At 36.3% G+C, this 9,577-nt stretch overlaps 1 protein-coding gene across 1 annotated transcript; it reads left to right on the top strand.

Annotated features, from left to right (window-relative positions):
* The first annotated feature begins 2,329 nt into the window (after window positions 1–2,329).
* LOC129002875 (protein TSSC4-like) lies at window positions 2,330–3,702 on the top strand. Its single transcript, XM_054430980.1, has one exon. It carries the CDS (start codon window positions 2,910–2,912, stop codon window positions 3,573–3,575), a length of 666 nt encoding a protein of 221 aa, XP_054286955.1. The 5' UTR covers window positions 2,330–2,909; the 3' UTR covers window positions 3,576–3,702.
* Window positions 3,703–9,577: the final 5,875 nt, after the last annotated feature.

Raw genomic sequence — 9,577 nt, 5'->3', positions numbered from 1 at the left:
ATATAAGTAAAAGCCTAAACAAATTGATACACCATTCTTAAAAATATATTACCTTACTTAAGATAAAATGACCCAGTGGTAAAAATTGTGGCGAGGTAAGGAGCAGCTATAAGGGGAGGAGGAGGCTGCAATAAAAAAAATAATATTGTCAATGTAACATATAAGTAAAAGCCTAAACAAATTGATACACCATTCTTAAAAATATATTACCTTACTTAAGATAAAATGACCCAGTGGTAAAAATTGTGGCGAGGTAAGGAGCAGCTATAAGGGGAGGAGGAGGCTGCAATAAACCATTCTTAAAAATATATTACTTAAGATAAAATGACCCAGTGGTAAAAATTATGGCGAGGTAAGTAGCAGCTATAAGGGGAGGAGGAGGCTGCAATAAAACAAATAAATAGTCAATGTAACATTTAATGTAAAGCCTAAAGAAAAAGAAAGATAAAATGACCCAGTGGTAAAATTATGGCGAGGTAAGGAGCAACTATAAGGGGAGGAGGAGGCTGCAAAAAAAAATTAATATTGTCAATGTAACATATAATTAATAGCCTAAACAAAATGATAAACAATTCTTAAAAATATATTACCTTACTTAAGATAAAATGACCCAGTGGTAAAAATGATGGCGAGGTAAGGAGTAGCTATAAGGGGAGGAGGAGGCTGCAATAAAAAAATAAATAGTCAATGTAACATTTAATGTAAAGTCTAAAGAAAAAGAAAAAAAATTACCCAGTGATAAAATTATGGTGCCAAATTTGAAATATATTTTTTTTATCTGAAAAATCGGTAGCACAGTAAGGTGCAGGCCTAACTTCTACCACATACAGAAACCAGCATTGAATGGGTTCTACCTGTTATAGAACCCATCATAATCATGGTATGGGAATGCAATTTATTTCACAGGTAGCTTATGACATTATGATCATATCACATAAGATTAATTAAAATCGTGTAAACGGTTTTTGAGATATAAATTTTTATCTTAATCGGTCAATCAGTAACCTAACAATGAACAGGCCCAACTTCTACCTCTTATACAAACCACCATAACCATGTTATGGGAATGCAATTTATTTCACAGGTAGCTTAAAACATTATGATCATACCACATAAGACTCATTAAAATAGTGTAAACTGTTTTTGAGATATAAATGTTCAACTTAATCGGCAAATCAGTAGCCTAGAAATGAACTAGCCCAACTTCTACCTGTTATAGAACCCATCATAACCATGGTATGGAAATGAAATTTATTTCACAAGTACTTTATGACATTATGATCATACCACATAAGATTAATTAAAATCGTGTAAACGGTTTTTGAGATATAAATTTTTAACTGATTCGTCAAATCAGTAGCCTAGAAATGAACAGGCCTAACTTCTACCTGTTGTAGAACCCATCATAACCATGGTATGGTAATGCAATTTATTTCACAGGTAGCTTATGACAATATGATCATAATACATAACATTCATTAAAATCGTGTAAACGGTTTTTGAGATATAAATTTTTAACTGATTCGTCAAGTCAGTAGCCTAGAAATGAACAGGCCTAACTTCTACCTGTTGTAGAACTCATCATAACCATGGTATGGAAATGCAATTTATTTCACAGGTAGTTTATGACATTATGATCATACCACATAAGATTCATTAAAATCGTGTAAACGGTTTTTGAGATATAAATTTTTAACTGATTCGTCAAATCAGTAGCCTAGAAATGAACAGGCCTAACTTATACCTGTTGTAGAACCCATCATAACCATGGTATGGTAATGCAATTTATTTCACAGGTAGCTTAAGACATCATGATCATACTACATATAAATCATTAAAATCGTAAACGATTTTTGAGATATAATGTTTATACAAAATGTAAAAATAGTTGTCTTAAGTTATAAGTGACAGGTTCAAATTCTTCATCTAATAGATTCCATCATAACCATGGTATGGGATTGCAAATTATTTCTCAGGTTGCTTAAATACTTATAATCATACTACATAAAAATTACCAAAATCGTATAAACCGTTTTTGCAGAATATTGTTTTTACTAGCTCAGGTTTTTATACTATCTTTGCACGTGGGAGTACATTGCGAGATACAATTATGGTATAGAAACAAGTGTTATTATACTTCATTTAATCACCTCAGTTATAAAAAATTTGTATTTATAGTGAAAAACGCATTTTGAGGTTAGGAAGTTTTTCAGCCACGGCCTTCTTGATCTACTGATCTGACGCTGACGTCATAGCTTAATGGTGGTTTATTGGCAGTTTTACGTGCATAACAATTGAGCCACACAAGGCTCCAAGTCCAAAGAGAAAGAGAAAGAAAACTGTTTCTCAAAAACAAAAACTATAAGAACAGCTGATAAATGATAAATAAAGAATTAGGATTGAAGAAAGAAGATTGAAGTGTTGTTCTGTTTGTTTGTTTTGTTATTGAATTGAATCGAATCAATTTAGGCTATATTCTGTAAGAATAATTTATTATGTTCGTTGCTGTCATTTCATTTATCTTCAACATAAACTGAACTGAATTCTTAGTGACATTTAAATTATAGCCTAGTAAATGTTCCTTATAACCTAGGCCTACACAACGATGTTATTCTTATGGTGTAACGTGTAACTTAATTAAAGCGTATTGGAAGAACCTATGGCTACCTAGATAAGTCTTCTAGCCTATCCCAATAGGCTACATTGTTCAATTGAAAGTTAACCATTCTTTGCTGTACATCCAAAGTGATGAGTGTAAATTTGTAAATTAGCATACACTTCGTCCAGTTTATAATCATTTAGCCTATATGGAATAGCCTAGCCTTTGTTCAAGACCTCCTTTAACACCCCAAACTTCTGTCAAGACTCATTAACTTAGGTCTGCATAAGTTAGCCTCTTGCCCTATAAGATGATAAATCAAGATAAAGGTCAAGGACGATTTTTCGTTCAGACCAAAAGTGACAACAATGCAGATTTTGTCAGTCGTCAAAAAAATGTTTTTGAAAAGCTTGACGCTGTCATGAAAAGTAATGAATCTAGTATCGCTAAGCTCAATGACAATAAAAGGAGCCATGGGAATGAAGAAAAGGCCACCTTTAAGAGGCAGAAATCAGAAACACGTCCATTTCGTGGCCAAGAGAGTATTTTTAAAAGACCTGAAGCTCCTGCCCCCTCTAGATTTCAAAAAAATCTTCCAGACTTTCTACGGCGCCCAGATAAATGGACCAAGTATACTCTGAGTGATGTTTCACAGGATGATATGTCGGATCAAAGTAATACTGCTGCGGCAATGTCTTTCTTAAGAGAATTGAGAGCGAAAAAGGAATCTCAAGACATGGATGTTGATAGTGAAAAGCTCAGCAAACCTACTTTCAAAAAAACTCAAAGGAAGCGAGAGGTTTCTGAAGATAAGTCCTCTTCGCAGATTTTCAGGAGCTCTAAAGTCGTCATGCCAGAATATGTTGTCGGAGAAAAGAAACCGTCATCAAGTAAGAAACAGAAGGCAAAACCTGAAAAAGGCAAAGAAATTAAACTTGATCATTTGGATGAAGAAGAAGATGATGAATTGTGTTAACTTGGACACTAATTTATTCCTCTAAAAAAGGAGAACCTCAAATGACCAAGGTAATAACATATTTTTCTTTTGATTGATTCATATCTTAAATGTAACTTGTAAACTCTTATTAAAATGTAGAACAACATCATGCCTACTAATTTGAACTTCCTAAGGTATCTAAGTTTTAAGTCTAGCTTTTAAGTCGTTAAACAGACCAAAACAAAACATTTTGCTGTATCCTAAGCTAATATTTTTTTTGTATAAAACGTCCTCTTAAATCTCCACTTTTCAGATTAGGCTTATTTAAACCAATAATGTTTTTCTGTCCTTAGCCTATTTAACTTAGCCTAACTTGTAGACTCTTAGGCTAGGGTCGTAATCTTTAACTTACAGTGACCTACAAGGGTTGACCTACCCTACTCAGTTATGCGACAGTTAAAAAAAATGTTGTTTCGTTAACTTTAAATTTTAAATTTTTTTTCTTTTACCTAATTAACTGAGACGGGTGGCGTTGTCCTGTAATCCAGCTACTAGGAGGTCACGAATTGTGGATATTTATAGGGATGCACTGTGGATGCGATGCTCCCTGGTGTGGATTAACGTCCGCGCTAGTGAGTAGGCCTACTAAAACTATCGGCAGTGCTATCCTAATAATTAGACCAATTCCTTAATTACGAGGAAAAAAATGTGGTTCGGATTCCACAATAAACTGTAGGTCCCTTAGTTGCCATTAGCTGTATGGGCTATTAATTAACAGCTGCTGTGTCTAAGGAACATGTCGGCCTTATTCACTAACAAGACTACAAGATCGCGCCACTCATCCTACACTCATCCTTCACTCATATTTGGGTTAAAATACGCACAAAGTGGCGTCCCCATCTTAAATAATTGATAATTGATAAAACTTAACTTACTTAGCCTATCCAAAATTAAATACTTGGCCTATTGCAGCAGTGCGAGTCTGTCAAATCATTAAGATACATCTCAAATTGGTGGGGATCAGTCACCCCAGTACTGGCCAACCATGACTCGCTGGGTAGCTAAACAGTTATAGTAGGCCTACTCGCCTAGCAATCAAAAGGTTGTTCAAATCAATCCTGAGAAGAAAAAAAAAACAATAGCTTTTTGATAGTTCAAAACTGTACCCAGCTGTCCCTGATTATTGGGTTTTATTTAAGGATCCTGGCTAAGTGAAAAAGCTGATCTTAGTCAATAACAAAGCTACAAAGATCACCTCACACCATTTCTACACACATCCTTCACTCATATCTGGGTTAAAATATGCACTTAGGTCCCCATCTAGTATATCCCACGTCCCCATCTCAATTGATAGTGATATTGATAATATTAGGCTAACTTATGTCGGCTATGAGCATACACTTACAAGAAAAAACTTTTTAGTTTTTACTCCTGATAAATTTTAAGTGGCGAAAAGTGGAGTGAAGTGGTACTTTTGTTTTGTACAATTTACAATAGGCCTATTTACATTTATTCACTTTTGGCAGTGGATCAACACTAATTTTTTATTCACTGTTTCAAAATATTCGTCAAGGCTATAGAAATGCTTGGTTATTAGCCATGACTTCAGGACAGTGCTAAATTTCCTTGTTTCAAGGATTTTTATTGTCTTCAGGTAAGCTGTTGTAGATCCAAATTGCGACACCATGACGTGAAATCATGACAATGCTACATCGGTTTTTTAGTCCGACCGAGCCAAGGACTGAAGGACTCAGCTATCGTCTTTTTCGTTCTGCCTACAACTGACTTTGAAACAGAAATAGGCTTTTTTACTTGTGCTGTAGCCTATCTATATTTGATTATTACTGTATTCACATTCTTAGGGTAACTTAAACGACTCCTCTGGCAGTAGTATATCACTCTGTAATTTTCACACCCGACAGGTGGCTCCACAAGCAACTGAATATGAACCACAATCTGCAGTGTTGTAGCATGTGCCGTGGCTTTACTAGCAGTTTAGTGGGGCGGTAGTGGTACATGTGACCCAGATCCTGTCATGCCGCAAGATAAAACTCGTGGTACCTATTGTACTTTTAGTTTATAGACGATGCCACAAAATTGTGAATCCATCCAATAATAAGCAACAAGAAGTCTGAAGGGATGTTCCATACCTTTCATAGCAAATTAAGAAATTATTCAGAATTTTTTTTCTTCTTAATTTATTAGGATGTCTCAAAACTCTTTCAATTTACTACAGTACTTGTTACAAGGAGTTTAGAAAAAAGAAGATGATTAATACCGGTACGGTACTAACCAAACCATATAAATTAATACCACGTTAATATAGCACGTTCCGCCTACATTATAAAAACCTGCTGCATATTACCATTGACTATTGTATAGGCATACTAAAGTAGACATCCTATCTTTATGAACCAGCTGCCACCTTTTATTAAAAGAAAGCATAGTTGAGTGAATGAGCCAGTAACAAAATGCGCTCAGCTTAAATTATCTCAGCAAGTTTTTTTTTTTGAATGATTCGATATAATTAAGTTTTCAAGTCATGAAACTAAACATTTTCTACAGGCTAAATGAAAATATTCGGTTTATTTTATGAGTTACCGATACCTACCTGTTATCTTCTTCTTCACCAAGACCAACCTATGCCGGATAGGTTGTGTCATAAAAAAAAATAAAACATAAAGTAGGCTACTAATTGGTACTTTTGTTTTGTACAATTTACAATAGGCCTATTTACATTTATTCACTTTTGGCAGTGGGTCAACACTAATTTTTTATTCACTGTTTCAAAATATTCGTCAAGGCTATAGAAATGCTTGGTTATTAGCCATGACTTCAGGACAGTGCTAAATTTCCTTGTTTCAAGGATTTTTATTGTCTTCAGGTAAGGTGTTGTAGATCCAAATTGCAGACAGAAAGGAAGGTATATTTCATGATTTTGTCTTGTTTGGTGTTTGTGGACCAGTGGAGGAACAGTCACAAGGGGGGGGGGGCGAAACGGGTGGTATGGGGGGTTCCGGGGTACCCCCCTGAAAACTTTGTGCAAACTAAGTCTGCTAAATGGCAGTTTTATACCATTTCTTTGTCCAAAGTTAGTGTGACAAATTATTTTACGCAATATGTATGCACTACTGTATTACGTGCAGTAGAAATTATATACCTATGTATGCCCGAGGGGGAGCGGTCGCCCCCTTCACCCCCCTCTGAATCCGCCACTGTTGAGGACGATCTGGTTGGAAACTTTGGAATGTTACTTTTAACATATGTTGCACACATCAGAATGAAGTGGCTATAGACCGTTAACATTTTTGTTTTGATGAAAAGAGGCTGGCAGTGGTCCAAATCTTTTGCTAAAAGTTATAATCCTGACAACCATCTTTTGTTACAAAAGAACTTCATTACAAGAAGGTGCATGCCCCCAAAGCGTTAGGCCGTTGCTCAGAACACTTTGAAAGAGAGGTGTAATATATCACTCTGATCTCCTAGTTGCTGGATTACAGGTCGACGCCATCGTCCCAGTCAGGAGCATATGAAGAGGGGGGGGGGGGTCCTCCCATTCCCCTAGGAAATGTTTAAAATGTAGGTGGACCACCAGATATTGTGGGGTTACTAACTTAGAAAGTTTGCGTAACAGACACACGACTCTTTACAGCCTGCAACAAACAACCTTGATATGTTCCGCCCATGTCAGTTTGGGGTCGATGGTGAAACCGAGCAGATGGACTTTGGTTTCAATTTGGTGATATCGAGTTGAGGTGCATACGATATTTTGAGTCTTTTCCTCGTTCAGCTTAAGGGCCTCTTCACACTGGGCCACCATGGTGGCGACACCGGTGGCGACACTGGTGGCCGGTCAAAATGCGCATGGACCACCAGCTCAGCCACCAGTGCAGCTGTAGCCACAAAGCTCACAGTTGGACGTCGAAGAGGCAGGTGCTTAGTGTATATATTTTTTTGAAATTGTGAAAACATAAGAAAAAAACGTATTTTTTTGTTCATCCGTTTTTATGAGATATAAGTACCAGAGAGACTTTTTTCATTCACTACCAAGACCTTAAAAACACCCTTACACGTTTCACAATTACTACTTACTCAAGAATGAGTGTTTTAAGTTTTGATGAGCTTCTGGGAAGTCTGAAAGATAAAATATCTCCAGAAGAAAAACTGCTACTAACGTTGTGGAAAATTAAATAAAAACATAGTTAATATACCATTTATTAATAACACTGTAATACCTTGACTCAATGTATACATTGCAATGACCAAAAAAAGATGTAAATGAAATAGAGTACCTATACATTTTGTTATATCAATAATATCATTTACCCATATTTATTACCTTAACAACTTCAAAAGATTAGTAAACTAGTATACTGAGTAATGCCCACTGGTGACTGGTGGCGCTGCCAGTCGCTCCAATGTGAACAGTCCGATAAGAAACCATGGTACGACGTGGTGGCGCCACCAGACTGGTGTCTCTGAAAATCGCAACCCCGAGCCACCGCATTTCTGGTCGCGCGGCCATACGCGCCACCAAAGCTCAGTGTGAAGATGTCCCATTTAAATCAATGCTAATGTAACGTAGCCACCATGGTGTCGCCACCGGTGTAACCACCATGGTGGCCCAGTGTGAAGGGGGCTTAAAAATCTTTTGGCCGGAGAACCATGCCTAGGCTCCCTCGAAAAGTGTTTCTGCTGTGTCGAGCGCTTGAGCACGAGTAGAGCCTGTTGAAATGACATTGTTATCTTCTGTGAATCTGATAGAAGAACTATTTAGTTCAAGGTCATTGATTGTCAATCAAATTGCTAATTACATGATAGCCTTTTGATCTTTTTAACATGTTGAGTAGTTTAATCTACACTACATTACCTCGATGATGACCTGATAAAGCTAAGAAGTACCAGGTAAATCAGAACTGTGAAAAATATTTAAGTGACAGAAGAGAAAGAACCATGGAGAAGACACCCAATTTAGTGATTATGGTATTTGTTATTGTGGTAAGGAAAAGCAAAATCTAGTAACTTAGAAGTAATTTGTACTGGTTGATGTGGTTTCAGCGATTTAAATGCTCTCAATATAACATACTCAAAGAAATATAGGCTCTATTAGGGATCTTGAGTAGGTATGTCAGTAATAATGGGCGCCATCTGGTTTCTATAAGGGGGTTTGTGGGTTCGGGATAACCCCCCCCCCCCCATCACCTTGTACTTTATACTTTCTTATGAAATGGCAATCATACAAATGTAGGTATTTTAAGTCAAGTGTAAATGGAGATGAGTATAGGATGAGTGGCGCGATCTTGTAGTCTTGTTAGTGACTAAGGCCGACATATTCTTTAGACACAGCAGTTAATTAATAGCCCATGATACAGCCAGTGGCAACTAAGGGAATCCAAACCACATTTTTGCCTTGTAATTAACGAATTGGTCTAATCATCAGGGTAGTACTGCGGATCGTCGTAGTACTCACTAATGCGGAAGTTACCCTAATCCACACCAGGGAGTATCACATCCACAGTGCATACCTATAAATATCCATAATTCGTGACCTCCTAGTAGCTGGATTAAGACTGGCCACCAGGCGTATGAAAGGGGGGGGTCCTCCCCTTCAGATAGGAAATGTTTAAACTTCAGGTAGGTACAAAATGGATAATTTTACTCAATTTCATACAAACATTTGTTGTCTATTTTATGTTTTTACAGAAAAATTTAAAAACATGGTTAGAAGTTTTACTTGACTTGAAACACCAAACTAAAACACTTAAATTTCACAATATGATGAACACTTAATGTAGACGTAATTTCCAAAGAAAATGGTGTTTCGGATTTTTTTAGCAAACAAACATATCTACTTTGAAAAAAATAGGCAAAAATGACAATACATAACTTTAAATAGCTTATAAAATATTATAGAACCCACCAAGTTTATGTTATGTGCATACATTAATGAAAGATTTAAGGAACAACATCACTGTACCCAAAACTTTAGTCTATATTAATGGAGAATTTGGGATAAAGTAATAATCCTATGAATTTCAAGA

This window comes from Macrosteles quadrilineatus, unplaced genomic scaffold (assembly GCF_028750875.1).
Source record: "Macrosteles quadrilineatus isolate MER2022 unplaced genomic scaffold, UCM_ALF_1.0 Scaffold_9__3_contigs__length_116548681, whole genome shotgun sequence".
NCBI classification, from domain to species: domain Eukaryota; kingdom Metazoa; phylum Arthropoda; class Insecta; order Hemiptera; family Cicadellidae; genus Macrosteles; species Macrosteles quadrilineatus.
Note: the sequence above shows the minus strand (reverse complement) of the source record. Positions and strands in the feature narration are given on the sequence as shown.

What these genes read in the sequence shown, in the direction of transcription:
- LOC129002875 (XM_054430980.1), top strand. Translation starts at nt 2,910, where the DNA reads ATGATAAATCAAGATAAAGGTCAAGGACGATTTTTCGTTCAGACCAAA.